Source organism: Triticum aestivum, chromosome 5B (assembly GCF_018294505.1).
Source record: "Triticum aestivum cultivar Chinese Spring chromosome 5B, IWGSC CS RefSeq v2.1, whole genome shotgun sequence".
NCBI lineage: Eukaryota > Viridiplantae > Streptophyta > Magnoliopsida > Poales > Poaceae > Triticum > Triticum aestivum.
In genome coordinates, this window is record NC_057807.1 from 43,254,740 (window position 1) to 43,275,679 (window position 20,940).

The 20,940-nt window shown below is 43.0% G+C and overlaps 2 protein-coding genes and 1 long non-coding RNA gene across 9 annotated transcripts; 1 reads left to right on the forward strand and 2 right to left on the reverse strand.

The window, feature by feature from the left end:
• Positions 1-238: 238 nt before the first annotated feature.
• Positions 239-3,472, reverse strand: LOC123110285 (uncharacterized). Of its 6 annotated transcripts, none has more exons than XM_044530766.1 (5): positions 2,222-3,183; positions 2,021-2,084; positions 1,359-1,462; positions 988-1,181; positions 239-707 (listed from the first exon to the last, which is right to left on the reverse strand). In XM_044530766.1, exons 3-5 carry the CDS (start codon positions 1,446-1,448, stop codon positions 425-427), a joined length of 567 nt encoding a protein of 188 aa, XP_044386701.1. In that variant the 5' UTR covers positions 1,449-1,462; positions 2,021-2,084; positions 2,222-3,183; the 3' UTR covers positions 239-424. The 6 variants fall into 6 exon arrangements, with proteins under 6 accessions (XP_044386701.1, XP_044386698.1, XP_044386696.1 ...); XM_044530763.1 differs by having other exon boundaries at positions 1,359-1,459; positions 2,222-3,182; XM_044530761.1 differs by lacking the exons at positions 2,021-2,084; positions 2,222-3,183 and adding an exon at positions 3,222-3,472.
• A 624-nt stretch (positions 3,473-4,096) lies between these two features.
• Positions 4,097-7,115, reverse strand: LOC123114606 (protein lyl-1). The gene is made up of 2 exons (XM_044536093.1): positions 6,730-7,115; positions 4,097-4,518 (listed from the first exon to the last, which is right to left on the reverse strand). The coding sequence occupies exons 1-2, from the start codon at positions 7,113-7,115 to the stop codon at positions 4,380-4,382; spliced, it is 525 nt and encodes a 174-aa protein (XP_044392028.1). The 3' UTR covers positions 4,097-4,379.
• Positions 7,116-13,702: 6,587 nt separating this feature from the next.
• Positions 13,703-15,383, forward strand: LOC123115588 (uncharacterized). Of its 2 annotated transcripts, none has more exons than XR_006456670.1 (3): positions 13,703-13,787; positions 14,298-14,851; positions 14,941-15,383. It is a non-coding gene; the product is annotated as an uncharacterized lncRNA (long non-coding RNA). The 2 variants fall into 2 exon arrangements; XR_006456669.1 differs by lacking the exon at positions 13,703-13,787 and having other exon boundaries at positions 13,804-14,441; positions 14,538-14,851.
• Positions 15,384-20,940: the final 5,557 nt, after the last annotated feature.

Here is a 20,940-nt window from a genome sequence, read left to right on the forward strand (position 1 = left end):
TGGTCCGTAATTTGGACACTTGGTTCAATAGATATTTCATTTTATAATCGGATACATTAAGAAAAAACACAACACACAAACCACCCTTCTCCCGTGAGAACAAACCCAACTAAACTCTCTGATGGCGATAAGAAACGCACATGAGTGACGACATTTATTCCCATCAATGATTTCGATAGTCCAGATGGCAGCCACCTATAATGGCTTTCATAACATATAAAAAAGCTTCACAAGCACATGTTTCAAGCAATGCAGATAAACTTTTGAATTCTTTCTCACGACTTGAGTGGAGCCATAACAAACACACAAAACACGCAAGATGGTTGCATGGGTCGTAGCCTACGCCTTTCACCTACCGCAGTTCATACAACGTGTTCCTCCTTTGGAAGGCAAAGACAACCATGCCATGGTGGCAGAGCTAACCTTAGACTTGATTTGGCGGTGGAGGAGCAGAACCGTAGGGAGCGTCTTTAGATGGCACAAAAGGAGGATTACTGCCAACATATGCTTGGTACTGGCCCTTCTTCCGAACTAGGCGGTACGAGGCAACATCAAGGGCGGCAACTACGAGAAACAAAAACGTCGCGATCACAAAAATTGCGACACCTCCGACAATCCTAGCATTCCCAACGGTTTTCTTTGCAGAGCCTTCAAATCCCAACATGGCGCCCGCCAGAAATAGTAGCACCGCTATGATCGCGAGGACCCTGCAAGTATATACGCATGGTGTAGAGACCATATTAATTATACAACTTTAATGAACAAGACACCAAGTAGATATAAATTCTGTATTAAAGTTCAGTCTTCAAATTCTAAGAGAAATGATAAAAGAACAATGAATTATAAAGTTCTCGGGATGCACCACCACTTAGCGCACCATGCCACATAGACTAGCATTAATTAGTTTTAATGACGATATTTTCCTTGGTAATGGAAAAAAAAAGCAGACAGGATATCGGGTTGCGAATAACCAAATTATTTATGTACCATGAGGTGATGAAGAAGACCACCGCGGCGATGCGCTTGGCCCCCTTAGTCATCCGACATGCCCCACAACTGCAGATGGCCACGCTGGCAAGAATCTGCGTCATCGACGCCAAGATGGCTGCCACCACACCGCATGGCATCGCCGGCGATCGCCGGTACGTAGAGAACTCGCCATGGTCATCTTGATGATGTTTCTGCATGAACGAATGCACGCCTTTAAGAAAAATCAACAATATTATTATCAACTAGATTATGCTTAGCCGAAGTTTTTTTCCGGAAATCTTGCCTGAAGGTTTTAGAGTGAGAAAGAGATAGCATCTAGCATGTTACAACGAGAAAGACATAATATCTAGCGTGCGATGCGTGCATACCAGCGCCAAGAGAACCGCGCTGATGACTCCAAACACGACCGTCAGCACGGCGAGGATGCTGGTCACCACCACCAGACCTTTCTTCCCCATCGACGATCTCACTACTAATCGGAACAGATGAGTTAGATAGTGCATTGTCGCACGCATATAGATAGATAGAGATGAACAAGTTCAGGAATGCAATGTTAGCTTGAATAAGGTCACCCGAGGATGGGCTACCTCCTGCATGAAGATTGTCACCCGCATTGTTAATATATGTGATTAAGTTGCCTGTAACCAAGAATCCGTCGAGGATTCACGTGACTACGAGTGGAGCGGTGTCAAGAATTCCCACCCCATCAAGCATGGTGAAAACTTTGACTTCTATGGAGCGGTGTCTTTGTTACCGGCCTATACAGGGATGTATGATCTCAATCGGTACTTGATTTGCTTGTATCGTGACTCCATTTTCATAATGAAAATAGGGCCAAAAGAGAAACAACAATGGCAAAAAGGAGTGGGTCGTGGCTCCGAAAATACCAGCGAATAATCATCAAGATAGAGGCACCGCGAACTAACACAATGCGGTGATAAATAGAACTGCAACCAATCTCCCGGGGCGCAGAAATCCCCTAAAAAAGACTAAACTGGCAGAAACAGAGGAGGAGCAGAGGACTCATTACGTTATAGCTCCAAGTCAGTCGATCGACGGGAACCGGCCCAAATCAAGCAAGCAACCGTCGAAGCCTACACCATGAATTGAGCAGCAAAATCAGAGCAAGGATAAACACGGCCGGGAGCTACCAACGAAGCGCGGCAATGTCGAGGGAGATTAGTTGGAGCAGGCAAGCTCGCCGGGGTGGGGAGTGGAACGGAAACCAAACCTTTTCGTTGTGGGGAGGCAGAGCGAGAGGAGGAATGCATAGGAGAGGAGTGAGAGGCGAAGGCCTTACTTGTCCGTGACAGACTTACATCAAAGTAGTACTGCAGGTGATGCAGGATCCATACTAGCACATGACAGATTTTGGCACTGGTGTGAGCCCACAACCGGAGACAAGCACGCGTGTAGGCACCGTCGGTTCATCCATCAACGTCGGTCGACATGCGCTGGTGTGCCACACCACACCAAGAAGTTGATGTCGACCAGAACACGAGATTCACTTTTTTTTCCCCGAAAATATAAGGGCAGAAGCCGAGTTGGACGCCCATAGAAGAGTACGAAAAATAGAAATTACGGACGCGCTCAAAGCGTCATTATCGTCGTCGTCGTCGCCCGACCCACACAGCACAAGCCGCGGCTCGAGGGCGGCCGGGAAGTTGAATATCATACGGAAATCAACGGTTCAAAGAAAACATCTGAGCAACCACATTTGAAAGTTTTCAAAAATCTAAAAAAAAAAAAAGATGTTAAGAAGATGATGTTCTATTGTCATGTGAAGTTTGAAGTAGAAACATATTGCGGGATGCGAGCCCTGAAAAAGACAAATTTAGAATAATAAATAGTGACGCTACTGTTTGCCACTATTCAATGTTAACTCTGTCTTTTTTATAGCTCACATCACGTAATATGTTTGAGTTTGAAATTTTTGCACGGCAATAGAACATCACCCTGCTAACATCCTATATATATTTTCCAGATTTTTCAGAACTTGAAAGCATCGTTTTTGTGTGGTTTTCATCGGCTTCCACTAAATATTGGTTTGGGTATGATATCCTCCCGCCGGGAAGTGGCTCCTAGTCCCGTCACATATGACGGAGGAAGCAAGCACCGTAATAAGCAAGGAAAACTCCCGAGCTTGGCAGTAACTGATGAGCTGAAACCAGTCTCCGAGGGCAATAAATAAACTACTCCGTAGCTAGATGCGGGAGCAGAGGAATCCTTACCTGGACGAAGTGCAGCAATACAATGGCCAGGGGGTCGGGAGGAACCAAACCTCGCCGGAGATTGGGACGGAAACCTCGCCGGAGTAGTAGCACGATTTTGGACAGCTTATGGGGGAAGGGAAGGGGTCCGCGAGCGAATGGATCCCCGGTCGACACAAAATTTTCGTGACTCACATACGTTTGCGGAGAGAGAGAGAATCAGAGTGAGCCGACACGTGGTACGTACGTGCGGCTCAGCGGCTGGTCGACCGCTTCCACTAGCCAGACGTCGGCATATACAACTTTAATCATTCGGAGGTTTTTTTTTTATTTTGAGGTCTTAATGATTCAGAGGTTGGCAGGTGCCTCTCTTGTCTTGGCTCGATGTTTCGTCTCACTCTCAGCCGACCTCCGGAGAAGCACACAGGAGTGGTGATGCACGCGTGTACGTGTCGGCCAGACAGCCCCAGATATTTGGAGCCTGGTAAAAAGTACAAACACATTCATGTACTCTCTTTTTTTACGGCAAAACGAGACTCAAAACCTTTTACCAAAAGAGACTATTTTAGTGATCTAAACACTCTCATATTTCTTAACGAATGGAGTAGTAGAAATTACGGATTTAGCTCAAAGCGCCATCGTCAACCGGCACAAGCCGGCGCACCTCGAGCCACACCCGTTCATATACATTTCTTTCTTTCTTTATAGTGCCTGAAAATATGTAAATAAGCTTCACACTTTTCAATGAATAAGTACAGAATCAGGCGAGGCGGACAACGCGCAACCGCAAAAAGCTGCAACCGGCTGCGAGATAGCTGCAACCGGTGAGAATTTGTGCTGAAACCGTGAACTAGGAAAAAACTGCATCATAACCAGTAAAGAGATGGCAAATCAGGGAAGCAAATCAGGGCACTCTTGGTAAGATGCCAGACACCCATTTATGCCATAATATTTGAATCGGACGTTAAAAAACAATAAGGTTTTCATCATAAAGATCCACAAACCTTGCCATGACAAACTTCACAGCTGGTGTTCTCAGCTCTTGAAAAGATCATAACTCCTTTTAACATTCACGAAGATCATGTTTCTGTCAAGTCAGAGTATATATATACTTCTTTTCGCCATGGGCATGATAATAATCAGTCGTCGTCTTTCTTCGGCGGCTTACGGTACGTTTCCTCAACGTGCTTTGCCAGGAAAACATACGTGTTGAACAGCTTCTTGACATTTGGAACGTTGTAGTTCTGAGCCACATAGACGCCACATCCCACTCCCACTAAAAATTTGAAGCCGCCACCGAAAACCATTGCAAGAAAACCTGGAGCCGATGATATAAGGGGGGTTATGTACATGCATTTCCACACAGGATGTTTGTAAAATAAACATGGTAAGACAAAAACCTGGAGTACAAATGATTAGTGTCATGTGGCAGAAACACACTACTATATCGGTATATCCAAACAATAAAGCTAAATGACACATTTAGTACTGAAGTGCTTCCAGGAAAGAAAGTACAGAAGCTACGTTTACTGCCATGCCATTGTCTAATAGTGATTCATCTCTTTAGATTCCACCCCCATATGTTTGGTCATTACAGATAGAATCAGAATGTTGCCGCTCAGTTGCTTCATATAGATTGTTAGTCCCGTAGGACTCTCCCACAAGAAGAATAGAAGACACGTGACAGGAGAGGTTATACCAAGCAAGCAATGAGAAAATCACCCTGTCCTAACACTTCCCTGAACCCATCAAATTCTCTAATATGTCACCTTCCAAGAATACCATACTAAAGTAGCAACCATGACCACTTGTTACCACAGGCCCCGTCCTCTACTGAGCTACCCCTCCATCCCTGGTTTTTTAGCCAGCACCACCTCTGATATTACTGACCCCCAATGAGATTCCAAATATAGGATTGGGCGAATGTAATGAAAGAATCTATCAGATCTGCCAGTAACCTTCATCTTGCAAGGTCACCAAAACCGAATTCATGATCCAATCAGCCAACAATTTCATTTGTAAATTAACAACCAATTATTCTAAGAAATGAAAACTGACGAAAGCTCATGAAACCATGCATACTCATTTGTCAAGCGTAGATGCAACAATTCACAAACATGGGAAAACACATTTCAACCTATAGTCAAGGTTTAAAATGCCACTAACAATGCTCACTGACTTGCGAGCCCAACTATTTTGTTTGACCAAAATTTAGAAACTAATGTTTTATCAGATGGAAAACACTATTCTTCATCATGTATAACTACGTAATCTATTAAATCAGGACTAACTGCATGTCTACACACTTAAAATACTGCCGTCACCTCCTAAAATGTCATAGTACAAATTTCCCTTCCCCAATTACTCCATAAAGGAAAGAACTGTGGAAATGTAATGAGTATGTTTAATGACGGTCAATTCAGCTTAAAAAGAAAATGGGATAAGAGGTGAAGGTACGATATAACACTCTGACCTCTAGAGTGTTGCCGCAATGCTGCACCATCAGTTTTGATCCAATCAAGTACCAAAGAAAATACAGTCTGACACAAGATAACTTTTCTTTTTGAGGAATGACACAAGATAACTTTTCTTTTTGATGAGTGACACAAGACGATACAGATATCGAGCAGGGCATAAAACAACAACTAGAGAATCCCAGTCAACAACTGCAAATAAAGGTCCATGCATTTGAAGGACAAATAAAATTGTGCCATATAATCGCAACGTCTTCTATCAATCTGTTATCTCCCCCCTCGTCCTCCCAACCATCCTAAGCTCTAGTCCCCGATCCCATAAGCCATGTCGCCCAACCATCCTCGCGTCCATAGGTACCTAGTTTCTTCTGAATGCGAACTATCCCCATAGGTTCCAGGATCAAAACCTGGCTCTGGTACTAAGATGTCACGAGCTAGGTTACGGAGGGGATAGTTGTGAGTGATAAGAGGGCGAACGCTTAGCTTGGATGTTAACCCTCCCTTTTCTCTGTTTATTTCTTCGATCCCTGATTATACAAAGTATTGCCTTTTCTTTATAGCAAAGTGGGATGGTGGAGCTTCCAATTCATCAAATCGACTAAGAATGTCTAATTTATTTCAGAACTCAAAGTAATATTACAACATTATGGTCAATCAGCACTCCAATCCTTCCAAGTTAGAAGCTAATGGGCATTATCGCCGGACAGCGAGCAACGCCCCCAAGGACATTGCGTTAGCACGTGCATACATATATCCATCTATTCACAGTAGCAAATTATTACCAAACAGCAGCAATAGAGAACCAGTTACTAGCCTTTACAGTAGCATTGACCCTTCACAGTAGCAAAAAAAAAAAATTTATACATGCTTGCACCATTCATCCATCCATCCATCTAGCAAGCAAGCAAGCAACTAGCACCACTCATCCATCCATCAAGCAAATCATCTACCTAACATCAACGTACATCAATCTACCCAACATCCATTGATCCGTGTAACTAGCAGCATGAACAAGAGATGAACCAGGAACATAGAGGCAAGGAAGAGGGGCTCACCACGGGCAGGCAGCGGTCGAAGGAGAGCAGCCGCCGGCCACGCGCAGGAAGAGACGGCGGGAGGTGGCGGCGAGGGTCACGGCACCGTCCTTGGCTCGCCGGCTGCTGCGGAGGTGACCGGGGGCAGAGGACGGCAGGGGCAGGCGGGGTGGGCGCGTCGGGGCCGCGCTCGCCGGCTGCTGCGGGGGCCGGAGGAGGCCCTCGCTCGTCGGAGGGAGGAGGGAGGAGGAGAGGAGAGGAGCGGGCGGCGGGGTGAGGAACCCTAGCGCGCTCAGCTGATCCTGTTCGGGGGGAATCGAGCGAGGAGACAGGGGAGGGGGGAGGGGGAGGGGAGAGTCCGGCCGGCCCAATCGTTTTCGAGCTGAAAACAGGGGTAGGCTCTTCATGACGAGTGCTCAGGTGATTTTTCCGCCGATGCTTGAACTCGCTATCCTTTTTCTTCCTTTTTCCTGGATTGCTATATTTCTATTATGTTTATGTCGCAGTAATGAAAAAGGATTATGCTCGTTTAAAAAAAATACAAGGTAGGCTCCTCAACTTTCCAAGAAAACAAGGCCAGAGTCCTCCGTCGGCCGCCACCTCCTCTTCTTCTTTTTCTTCAAGAAAACAAGGCTAGAATTTCTCTACCTCCTGCCGGCGTCGTTGCCGATTCACCTCATCTCTGTTAACCATAGAACCATGAGACACGGTGGATCCCTTGTCGATGGAAAGGATATTACTTCGTTTTTAGATGGTTTATACTAGTATAAGGTGCATATGCGTTGCAACGGCTTAAAAATAAATAACTACTCCCTCTGTCTCATAATATCCTACATTATGGGACGGAGGGAGCATGTGTTTATAAATCTAAAAATAAATAAAATTACAAAATAGTTGCTTATTGCAAATTGTATATTTAGTGTTAATAGTATATGAGCTGCAATGTATGAAAAACATAGCTTTGATCTTCATTCAGAACACCTGCAGATAGTTTTATGACCAATCAGGGGTACCTATCGAATTTGAGAGAACAACACAATCAACAACAAAATATGCAACCCGTTATCATCAACATAACATACAACTCAACGGTTTTAGACCCCATGCTGTAACAACACTCTAGCACTTCGTCAACAGAAAACAGTACGATATTTTTAGATGAAATGATCGGGAAGACAAAGTGAAACAAATAGCACGCAGAGAAACATTACTTGCTTGCTATGTAAATTAGGTTTTGTCAACAGAAATGGTGCAATATTTAGAACTATATGACAAAATTAGGTTTCATGACGTAATAATAAGCATCAGACTAGTAAATAATACCTTACTTACTGTGGACTCCAAATTAGTACTCCCTCCTTTCCAAATTACTACACAGTGAAAATAATTTGCTCAACCTTTCGATAACTTATGTACCATTTTAAAAAGAAGAGCATGTGACACTTCAGAAATGTTCACACATTACAAAAGTGGATGACACTTTTGAAAAATGGTATACCATATAAAAAATGTTCTTTTAATGCCAAAGCATATTTAGTACCATCCAAAACAATGTACGTTACATTTAAAAATATGTTCACGCATTTCCAAATATGTTTGTAAATATTTGAAACAAAAAATTTATACAATGTAAAATAATATTTGCATAGTTTGAAAAAGTTTAGTATCATTTAAAAACATTTCAACATATATTTTTTAACATGTATTTCAAAAAAGTTTAAAAACATGTATTTCAAAAATGCTAAATGTGCATAAAAATTTTCTAGGTGTGTAAGAAAAATTTACAGTGTTTATAAAAAAAATAGAGATCAAAACATATTTCAAAAAATAATCACGTATTTAAAAAATATTAAACATGTTTACAAAATTTTAAACATGTTTAAAAAATGTTCCTAATGTATACGAAAAATGTACAATCTATATGAAGAACTTATACATGTGTTGAAAAAAATTTAAAAAAGGAAAAAAAACCAGATAAAATCGATGAAACTGAGGAAAGTAACAGAGAAAACCAAAAAAGAGAAAGAAGAAAAGGGAAAAAGAGTTGAAAAGCTGATGCAAAATAGTGAATGCCCCGATAATAAAACAACAGAAGAAAAAACTCATGTGCCGCTACAATATTGGGACACTCTGGAGATCTTCAAAGCACGACGGTCCACCGGGATATAGACCACTCGATAACACCCAAGCTAAGGACAGAGTTGGCATCCTCTACGACACAAGTTGGCTTCTATTCCAAGGACAAATACCGTCCATGGATTCCTGTCCAAGACACTAGCACCATAATCCTTGCGTTACTTCTACGCACTAAACCAAGCATAACCACATTAGATCAATGCATCATTACTACACCAACTAGGCCGATGTACTGTTCGACTAACTAGGCCCAACCTTCCCGACCTATATAAGGCAGGGCAAGGGCACCCTTGCGCGGCAGAAAATGACAAACAAAATTCACTCATATACTTGTACTACCACAAATTTGTCCTACGAGCCTTGATTAAACACTCGGTAGAAGTAGGGTGTTACCTCTAGGCAGAGGGTCCGAACCTAGGTAAATTCCTCGTGTGAATCCTGTACGTAGATTCTTCAAGTGTGTCTTGCTCCACGAATCCCACATCATGACTATTGCCACAAAATCCCCACAAAAGACTTTATTGGCAAAAAAAGAAATGATGACACACTATGAATCTTCTATATCTAAATAGCTAGCCTTCAATTACATATTTCTCATTTCAACATGCAACATCCATATGGGAAAAGGACTTCCGTCAACATGCATCCATGCATAGTAGAAGCCCACCTCAATACACAAACATGCATGAGATTTTTTTTTTCCATTATGCTATTTATGTTAAACAATTATTGTACAACATAATATATCATATATTTTCCAGTATTTATTATCATATTATTATCTAAATATATGTGTTTCAGACTTGATTTGCCCATGCAGAAGAAGGCCGGACACCGACTTTACACGCCGCAGTTGGCACCAAAGGAGGATCACCGTCTGTAGCTGCTTGCTGGTGGCCAGACTTCTAAATCAGAGCGTAGGTACCGAGATCAAGGCCGAGAACTAGAAAAAATAAGCACGTGGCTCCCATGAAGATTCCGACACCGGGTGAAATACAATTGCCGACACCAAAATGAACCATTGCTTGAGACCCGACCATCATTGCACCCAGCAGAAATATTATCACCACTTTGATCGCAAGGAACTTGCAATTATGCATGGAACATAGACCACAAAAATTAATATTTAAATAAACAAGCCCCCGAGATATATATTGATGGATTTTTTTTTCTTTCGAAAAGGAGGTTATCCCCTGGCCTCTGCATCAGAACGATGCATGCGGCCATCTCAGTGGCGGACCTAGCCCACTGGGTCAGGGTGGGCCAGCAGTGCTACTGTACATATACATTTATTTATTTCCTTTTAGTTTTTAGCCTTTCTCCTATGTATGAAAAGTATATGGTGTAGATAAATTATAAAGTTCAGATACAGATGCCGCTAGCAACTATTACTCTCTTCATCATTCAAAAATATAAGGTGCATCAATTTTTGTGGAAGTCAAATGTTTACATGTTTGACCAAAATTATAAAATAAATATCAACATCTTCAGTATCAAATAAATTAATTGTGAAAATACTTTTTATGATGAATCTAAAGTTGCAAACCCGGTATTGTAGATACTGATATTTTTTTGTCTAAAACCTAGTCAAACATGCAAAAAACTGACTATTGAAAAAAAAATCAATAGAAGTCCAATTGTATTTGGTTCTGATCACGTGCATACCGGGTGTGTTTGGTAGGGTGTATGAAGGGTGCATGAGAACAAAAGTTTTCTTCTCGACCCACTTTTGGGTGTTTGGTAGAGTGTATGAAGGGTGCATGAGTCCACACTAGTTGAACACAAATACACTAGGAGCATGCATGAGGAGAGCATGCATGAGGAGGGGTGTTGAGGTGAGCATGCATGAAGAGGGAACAACTATGCTGAGATGAGAACGCAACCAAACACACCCACCATGAGAAGATGAACAAGAGGACGGCGAGGACACGTTCACCCATGCTTTTGGGAGCCGGACACGCCCCGCAGCAGCAGCCGCAGCAGCCGATGGCCACGCTCGCGACTATCTGCGTAGTGAACGCCAGCGCCGCCGCTAGGAGACCACAGGGCAACGCCGGCGATAGCCTGTAGGTACAGGAGGCGTCGCTGCCGCTGCCCTTGCCCGGACGCGGAGCCGCTGTCTGCATGAATAAACGGATGGATGGAAACACGCATAGTTAAGAAGAAGCAAATTGTTACTAGTACTAACAAGATCAACTATGGCCGGGCGTCACAAAGCCATCTAGCATACGGGCGGTGCGTACCACCCCATGAAGATGGGGGCGACGACTCCGAACAAGACGGTCAGCCCGGCCAGCACGCTGGCCACCACCATCAAAACATTCTTGTTCTTCCCCGTCTTCGACCTCATGACTACGTACTCTGGGCTAGCTTTGCTGTTTAATTACTTCTCCTGTAAAGTTGTAACTAATGCTCAGCTGGGCTGGATCGATCATGATATATACTATAACGAAAGACGTAGGTTATCCCAGTACGGTTAGCTTGATGACGGCCTGACGTACTCAAGCATTGAGATTGCCAATCAATGGCATTGCTGTTGCTGCATTTCGATACAAGCTGTAGAGTATACATAATTAACATAACCTTGGAAGTTGCATGGAACCTGTCGATCGATCTCAGAAGTCGTTATGTACGTACGTAGTGAAGACAAAATTACTTTGGGTTCTCAACTCTATGCGGTGCATGCAGGTCTCGACTAGCAGCTATAGCAAAAGTTAAGCAACGACGTCGACGTGTTCCAAAGCTAAGGTGTCAGTTAGTACATCTCGTGTCCTATTTCCATGCCCCTCTCTCTCCGACCAACGAAAAATCCGCTATCGTCACACCGGTTAGAAGGTTTCTTTAGCACCTATAAATCTCTCCTCTCTCCCTAATAATAATAATAATAATAATAATAATAATAATAATAATAATAATAATAATAATAATAATAATAATAATATACAATAATCTTTTCCTAATAATAAATCACGGATTGACTTTGTCGGGTTTACCGTCACAATACGCTTCTTCCTGTGATTTTACACTTTCAGTTTGAATTTAAAACATATTTGAGGTGGTACTAAATTTTGTGTCTGTAATTTCGTCCATTCATCCCATCTTTTTCGTACCTCGCGCGCCACTGGGCCCTTTCGCAGGCACGCAAAAAAATTTCACCAACATCAGTTTTCGAACTCAGGACCTCAATTGTCGTGGAGAGCTGCAGCAACCAGCTAAACATCTATATTACATGTTTAATTATCCCACCTCGCTATTTCAGTTAGGATTCTACCAGTTTATAGGACCGCGGCTTCCCTAAAATCAACAGGGCGTCCTAAAAGAAGAGTGGGAACAAACTTGAGGCTAAACGGAATTGTGGGTTTGTCTTTCACGGTATTAAAGAAAGGAACTATGGATTTCCACATGCGGGGGTGCATTGAATCAAACATTCAAACGAGCAGGAGCAGCGCGGTTGCTGCGGTCTGCACGACCTGACCGACTGCATGAACGCGCAGAGGCCGAGCACACCCAGGCTCCTCCAGCCCGCCACACGCTTGACGTCGGCCAGCGGCCGTACCGAACAAGGAGCAGATAGAGTCGTGGCTCCTAGAAGAGAAGGTTGGCTGTCTTAAGGCCCTGTTCTTTTGCCATCCATGTGAAGAGATAAAGTCTTCTCTAGAAGAGACCACGTGCTTGAGCTAAAACCATTCACCAACGGAAATCAAATATGTGTACATACTTTTAGGAACGCGGATGGGACGAATAAAATGCATACTAAAAGCAGGATGGACTGGTTGCCAACTCATGCTCTCATATAATCCTTCTGTTTCTAAATATAAGTCTTTTTAGAGATTTCAATATGAATCACATACTGATGTATATAGACATATTTAGAATATATAGTCACTCATTGAGTATTATATAATGTCCAAAATGCAAATGCAATATCTTTATAAGTGTATGTGTCACTCATCCTAATATACTCACACATTTAAAATAAGTGCATATATGATCTACCACTTGCTATTTGCTTACAAAGCATGACACATAATTTTTGGTTTTTTATCGACTTATATCTATATGGGTTCATGAAAAGGGAGTAAATTTCCCAATAAGACTACTCTAACCTTTTGCTACATTTATACAAGATGTGCTTGGTGGACCATGAAGATGACAATAATTTTTCCCACACCTTCCCTCTGCTTGGAGGTCGTGCCAGCAGGAGTAAGATGTGTCGGTTGGCTATGGCGGGAGCAGCAGATGGGGCCAGTGTTGCGCCATCATCTTGTGGAGAACGTGTACAAGATGTGTGTAGTGCGCGATATGCCACCACGTCTTCATTGGCAATCCAGTTATTGCTTGTCGCTGAAGCGTTCCTCTCCTGGGCACCGCCAGATAGAAGCTCGTGTCGCTGAGGAGTGAAGATCTTGAGACACTATTATCGGGGCTAGAGTGTGTGATATTCTCCCGTTGCAACGCACGGGCCTTTTTCCTAGTCTCTCACTTAATAATAAAGCACGGATTGGGTCTCGGGGTTCACCGTCACGGTAATTTGCGAAAAGGTCTCTCTGTTATTTGATATTCAACCCGCAGTCACGTCCGTAAGTGAAAAACGGTTCGCCATTGGGGAAAAAAGTCACATGCCTCCTCTCGTACTCCATGCCTCTGGGCTCTGGCGCTTCGCCTCGCTTTGCAGCGGCGGCGACCCACCCCGTCGTCCGCCTCGCCTTGCCTCACGCCGGAGGCGTCCGGTGGTAGGTCGACCTCCACTCCCCCCTCCCCCTGCGCCAGCATCATCTACCACCACCAACCCCGCCGCCCCCTCCCCTCCCCCAGCTCGATCTAGATTCCTAACCCGTTCATCCCTCCCCTCTCGCAGCACAACGTGCTCCGTCGGCGGCAACGGCGACTCCTTCTTGCCGAATAGAGGAGCCGTTTGATGTTCAGCAGGAACTCCTCATCTGGTGAGATCCCCCCTCCCCAATTGCAAGCACCTATTTGATGTTCTTCTGCCCATCTAAATTCCACATGTTATGTCAGTGGTACAGCCGCATGGATTGGAAGTATGTATTTCAGCTTGGGTTTAAAGGGGCAGTCTGGTGATATGAAAATTTGTACAAACTATCTAGGACCTCAAGTTCACATGGGTGTGCTTATTTACCTTCTAACTACAGATGACACCCAATAGATCAATTAGTGCCATCTCCAGATTTCTATCATCATGTTGCTTCATTTATCTTCATATAAGTTTCACTGAGAGATGCATGCATTAAACATAGTGTTTTTTAGTGGGCATCAGACTTGGTTAGATGGCTTTTGCTGTGAAAGAAAATTTATCTCTCTAAAGATCTGTACTCTGAATCCTAGATCTCATACTTGATTTTTTGGTATAAGAATAGATATCTATAGATCGTTGCTGTATGGATACAGTATAGATGAGATACTTGATTTCACTACTCCAAGATCACTTACAGGTAATTGAACTTGCTCCGGAAGCATGGAGCATCCTGAGATCCCTGATGTGGTAGTTAGCTTCTTGCATGTTGCTTACACATACGTGCCAGTAGCTGTCTCCAGTCTCCACTGCATTTCACTAGCAGTAGTTTTCGCCTTGTGAGGTCTGAGCTTTCAAATATTCGAATGCCTTAACTTTTCTAGCTAATCCAATAGCCTAGGAGTATCACCATGTTTACACATTTAGAAGATTTTTGCAGTTAGACGATTCCGAGAGAGCAAAGAGTGAGTTGAGAGGGATGGAGAGAGCACAGAAGGGAAGGAGAAAGGAATAGGGAGGAGCGGCGGTGGTTGGTTCTCCGGCGGCACTGGATCGGGCACGGGCGCAGAGCTCCTGCTCGGGGACGCGAAGATCCTGGGAGGCACTCTCCCATTCAGTTACCCTTACTATCGGTTCCTAGGTGCAGCCCCGGCGGCCATCGTCTGAACGGCGCGGACGCGTGCTTCTCCCCAGGGAGGGCCATGCCGCTGCAGATGAAACTGAATCCCCTTCCGAGCCGGCGGACATGACATGGTAAGAACGCTCACGCAGAGATTCAGTTTTGGATGGACGGCTGTTCTTATTTACTTTCTCTGTTTTTCTCTTGTGCCTTGGTCATTCAGGTTGGTTTCACGGGATTGACTCGGCTACCTACAGAAGTGCCACCAATCTGAACCAAGCTGTTGCGTCAAGGTGAGATGATAAATTCCGTTCTTGACCACTGCCACCCTGTTTAGTACTCTTATTGATCTGATTTCTCTCTTGTTGATGCAACCTGCTCACTTCACGTGAAGGCATGTAGGTTGATTCATATGATTCTTCAGCGGCAGCAAGTTTTTCATGTACATTCCTTCCTATAAGCGACGGGCGCGATACGCACCTCCAACCAACGCTTTCCACGGTGATCCCCGGCCACGAGCATGTCTATCCCCTACAAGCCGCTACCGGTGCTCCCTCTCCGCTGGATGCGGCAAGGTCGTGCGAGTGTTCTGTAGCTCGGCGCTGCACCATGGGCACAGGATCGTCGCTCTCATGGCCACAGCCGCAAACTTTGTGTCTGGCCTGCTTATCCTCACCACTTTCAGAATCGGAGGCAGTGCATGACTGCTGACCAGTGTCCGACTTTGATCGTCGACGCTGATGATGGATTCAAGCACTCCACCATATTCTTGGTACAGCACCACTGGGGACTTAGCAAAACTGCTTTTTAGCCATTAACATCCAAGTCCTAGATATTGTTATGGCATAAATTTTGACGGTTAGGATTTTAACAAGGTGCAGAGCTGTGTAGGTTGAGATGACGGAGATAATAGTATGCTAAATGTGTAGACATAGTTTGACAATTTTGCTGAAACATAGTACTCCCTTTAGTAAAAAAGATGTCCTGAATAAGCTCTAATATGACATCATGATTGTTACCATTTGTTCCGAAGAACAAGTGTAAGTTCTATAAAATAATTGACTGTTATTTTCAGATTTTCTCCTCGTACACTTTTAATAGCTCATGATGTTTAGTGATCCTTTTTCCATATGCTTGTGATCTATTTTCAGGCTACATCATCAGGATTCACACCTCGTCAGATCCGAGACTGCTGTTTGGAAGGGATCCATTAGTCGTCGCCGCTGTTCAAGTTAGATGTAACACAATCTGTAAAGCTCCATTATTGCGATTCAAAGACTCCATCATGGAGTAATTTTTGCTGTAGCTTCTAGGTTAATTTTTTATGTGGTCGGCATAACACCTAATTCATAATAAAGTAATTTTAAATAAGTTATAAGGTTTAAGAGAAATCTTATACCAATAAAAAAAATAATCAGGTTGGTCAAGGGGAGGGAATGTGTCTCCTCCACTATTACATTACATCCGATACTATCTAATTAGATGCATGCTCACTAGAATGCCTCGTTTTTATTCTAATTTGCAAATTTAGGATTCTACCTACAAGACTTGCAGTCTTTGTATAAATTAAGATTAAGTAGGACAATGTTCTAGGTTTAAGAAAAAAAATTAGGTTTAGGATAAAACTGTTCTAGATTTTGAGAAGATTGTTACATATCCATGGGAAAAATGTCCCAAGTTAGAAAATTAACTATCCATGTTTTCGGTTCTTGGTTAATAAACTAGTCACAATAGTTTTTTTTTGAAACAAGCTGGTCACAATAGTTAACCTAATAGATTACCGGTCCTACATATGCCTCGCATTAACACCGGGCAAGAAATACGCCATCATCGTGAGTGGAGAGCACAGTGCAGAAGGGAATAAGATAGCAAAGCCGCGAACTAAACAATGCAAATATTTCTTAGCCATTTTGCAAAGATGGTCTGGCTGAAAGCATAATTCTTCATGTTGAGAATAGTTGACGTGGGTCATAAATTAAAGAATTACTCGTGTAATAGGCTATGCTTACGCGGTGTGATAAATTCGTTTCTCCCATCCTCAAAAAATAATTTCTTTTCTCCCGATGCAATGCATGGGCATTTTTGCTAGTCTCTCCCTAATCTCTACCTAATAATAATAATAAAGCAAACTGGGTTTCCGCCGTCCGTCACGCACTTTTACAGAAAACCCCCTGCATTTTTCATGAATTAACCCGCAGTACACACTTAAGTCATAACCGAACCATTATTTTACATTTTTACATAAACCCTCCTGACGTATTAGATAATTCACCCGCCGATCATATATAAGTCAAACAAATGTTTTTCTAAACTATTCATATCTTTTAAACCGTAACTCTGATTTTAACATGCTATATATGAAAATTGATTAGAAAAATGTGTAGAATCTGAATATGAGGTTATTTTGTTTGTTAAATATTTTTTAAATATTATTCTGGAAGATATTTAAGTCAAACAAATATTTTTCTTAATTATCCATATCTATTAAACCGTAACTCCAATTTTAACATGTTATATATGAAATTTGAATAGAAAAATATGTGGAATTTGAATATGATGTTATTTTTACCTATTAAATATTTTAAAATATTATTTTAAAAGCAAACTTGTAACCTGTAGGGCACGTCCATTTTTCTTTTGTACCACGACGATCTGGATTGCAAATAAACAACCACTAAAATCATAAAGAGACAAAAGAAAACATTGATAACCACACATGAGCACCTCTGAAAAAACTGGCAGGGAAAAAACAACATTCAAACACACTTTGGTTTGTGTGAACACTGAGGCCACTGAGGGTGAGAAGGAGGATAACCGGCAACATAAAAATGATGCCTCGCTAAAATAAAGTGCATGAACATATTATGGTTATTGGGTTAAGAGTGTGTGTTATTTTTTTTCTCCCGTTGCAACGCACGGGCTCTTTTGCTAGTAATAGTAAAGCACGGATTGAGTTTGTCGGGTTCACCGTCATTCTTTTTTTTTTCACTTCTTCCCTACGTGGTCTCTTTTGCCGGTTTCTACGAGGTGGTACTATTTTCTCCACGTCTCCTCTCCCCGGTCGGATTTTAAAAGAATTGTACGTCCGGGTACAGGCAGCCACGCTAGCCCATCTAACTAGCCGCAAAAAACATGGGCCTTATGGGCTGCGTGCAAGCTTTATTATCTTAGGTCTTAGAGAAAGAAACAAATCCTGCAACGATGCAGAATTGAGCCTGGGATCTGTCTAATTCTTTCGGCCAGGATAACCAACTGAGATAAACATATTACATGAAGAATAATCCCACCTCGCAATTTTGAACACAGTCAAACCAGTTAATATACCAGCTGCCGCAGTAATTAACAAACATCCGTGAAAAAAAGGCAGCTAATTATTGTGGCTAAATATATGCGGCTAATTCAAAGGAAGGATGGTGTGGGCTCGGAAGAAAATATAGGAAGGATGGTGTGGGCTCGGAAGAATATTTGAATGAAGGATGGGATCCTTAATAATGGTGTGGGCTCGGCTGAATATTTGAATGGATGGGATCCTTAATAAGGTAAGGAAGGATTGTGGTGGGCTTGCCAGAATATTTAAATGGATGGGATCCTTAATAAGGTAAAATAAAAAGGGATTATGTGAGGCTAATAATTAAAAGGAAGGATCTGATTGTGGGCTGAATATTTGAAGACGGTTGACTGTATGATCCGGTAAGGAATGATTTGATTATGGGCTGAATATTTGAAGATGGTTGAGTTGAGGAGGATTGTGTGATCTGGACAAACTTGACCACAAGTGTGTCTCTAGAAATGTACATTTTTTTGTTGTTTCTCCAGTTGCAATGATGGCCATTTGTATCGACGCGAACAACATTTTTTCCTATGGATCTCTATAGGCCCAATAATAAAAGCAAATCACATGCTACCGAGTCAATTAAAGGCTTCCATAAAATGTATTAATTTGTCAATCAACCATGTCATCTCATTATTTATGCTTTTTATTAATATTAATGTTATTTAGAGAGATAAGGCAGTACGTCTTCTCCTTATTACAATTGAAACCGTGTTTTAGGACCTCTAGAGCTTGATACCTACTATTTTTGTTTTTTAGAATTGTTTGTGTAAAATGCCAGTATTTCCACTTTTTTTATTTTGTTAATATTGTGTGACAGCGGCAGGATCGCTGACAATTGGTACTCACCAGCCGCCCAGCACATGCCAACACCGCATCTACAACCATCATGGAATATATTTCAAGTCGGGAGAAGATAACCAGTTCTATTTTAACTTAGAATATGACGATGAATCATAGCTCTGTATAGAAAATTCAAATTCATTTGGAAACCGTATATAACTTCCTATTGTATGGGTCTAAAATTTTGGTGCGCATTAAATTTCGCATGAACTATCATTGTGTTTTGCTCATCTAATTCTAACTAAATTTAAATACACATTAATTGTGTCTCCTATAGCAATGCACGGGCATTTTTGCTAGTTATTTTTTTAATCTCTACCTAATAATAAAGCGCGGTGGGTTTCCGTCGTCCGTCACCCCTATTTGTAAAAAAGTCCTTACAATGTGTTGAAATCAACCCGGAGTCCATCTATAAGTCATAACGAACCGTTTTTTTAACTTTTTTAGAAACCCCTGAGATTTCAGGTAATCAACCCGCCGTCCATATTTAAGTCATACCAATCTTTTTTTGTATTTTAACAGAAAACCCCCTAACCTTTTGGTTAATCAATCCGCAGTTTATCTAAAACAAAATTATCCATATCTTTTAAACCGTAACTTCGATTTTAACATATTATATATGAAATTTGATTAGAAAAATGTGTAGAATCTAAATATGATGTTACTTTTAGCTGTTAAATATTTCTAAACTATTAATTTGGGTGCAAACTTAATCTATAGTGCACGATCCGTTTTTATTTCACACCAGCGGCGATCCAAATTGCAAATAAACACACATTGAAACCTGGGAAAAAACATTGATAACCACGCATACACAACTCTGAAAAACCTCGCAGGAAAAAACAACACTTTTCTCATCTTATTCTGAGCGATTGTGTGCGTGCGAGCGCGCGCGTGTGTGTGTGTGAGAGAGAGACGCCTTAGGACTGACCACATTCAAATGCATTTTCGTTGTGTGAGCAGTGAGACCATCGTCGGGAACACAAATGTGATGCCATTTTAAATAAAGAACGTCTACCTATCAGGGTCTCGAGTCGTGGTCATTGGGTTAAGAGCGTGTATCTTTTCTGTCCCGTTGCAACGAACGGGATCTTTTGCTAGTCTCTCCCTATCTTTCCCTAATAATAAAGCATGGATTGGGTCTCCGGGTTCACCGTCGCGGCGTTTTACACAAAGGCCCCTCTGATTTTATGAATTGAACCCGCCGTCCCTTGTTAAGTAAATTTGAAAAAAAAACGCTTCATTTTTTCCTAAAACACCCTGTCGTTTGGACTATTCAACCCGCGGTCCGAGCTGATTTGTAAAGAAAAAAAGAACATGACACGGGCTCGCCTCCTCTGCCTCTCGCGAAGTCCCACTAAGTCATCGCCGCCGCCGCCACCACCCACGCCGGCCGCTTCCGGCGACCTCCGGCGCCGCGCAGCGCGCTCCCGAGCTCCCCACGGTCCGCGCATCCCTCCCCTCCGGCCAGATTCTCTGCTCCCGTCCTCTGCCGCTTGCTCGCAACGGGAGCCCCCGATTCGACCTCCCCTGCTGCGCTACCGCTCCCCAATGGCCGCGCCGCCCAAGATTCTCGCCGGGGCCCGGGGCCTCTCGCAGCCGCACCCTTCCCCTTCACGCACCCCCCATGCCATCGTTTCTATTGGTGCTCAAATCCATGGCTCTGGCGGCAAGCCGTAGGCCGGATGAGCCGGCGGCATACAGAGAAGGGGAAGGAGGTGGAGGTGGAGGTAGCGGCGGCGGCAGCGGCGGTGGAGGTGGATGGGGACAAATTCGACTACAACATAGAGGATTGCCGCCGCAGGTTCCAGGCCGTCTACCCTGGTGAATCGTTCAAGCACGACGCCTAGGGTTCCCCATCGCTATCCTTTGGTTCGCCTCTGGTGTCTACCACGACGTTCCAATCGCCAGAGTCGGAGCCCCGCCATCGTCCAATCCTCGACTTGGGGCCGTCTCTCATCAATTCCAGCCATTAGAGCACTGCACCAACAAAGGGAACCCAAGAGCAGCTCCTCGCGAAAATCCTCCATCGCATCGAATTTTTGAGTT

Excerpts from the sequence above, each read along its gene's own strand:
- LOC123110285 (XM_044530761.1), bottom strand. The coding sequence starts at position 1,448 with ATGGGGAAGAAAGGTCTGGTGGTGGTGACCAGCATCCTCGCCGTGCTG. Across the intron at positions 1,182-1,358 it reads GCGCGGTTCTCTTGGCGCTG|AAACATCATCAAGATGACCA; the intron begins GTATGCACGCAT and ends TCGTTCATGCAG. Across the intron at positions 708-987 it reads GTCTTCTTCATCACCTCATG|GGTCCTCGCGATCATAGCGG; the intron begins GTACATAAATAA and ends ATATACTTGCAG.
- LOC123114606 (XM_044536093.1), bottom strand. The coding sequence starts at position 7,115 with ATGAAGAGCCTACCCCTGTTTTCAGCTCGAAAACGATTGGGCCGGCCG. Across the intron at positions 4,519-6,729 it reads TCGACCGCTGCCTGCCCGTG|GTTTTCTTGCAATGGTTTTC; the intron begins GTGAGCCCCTCT and ends CATCGGCTCCAG.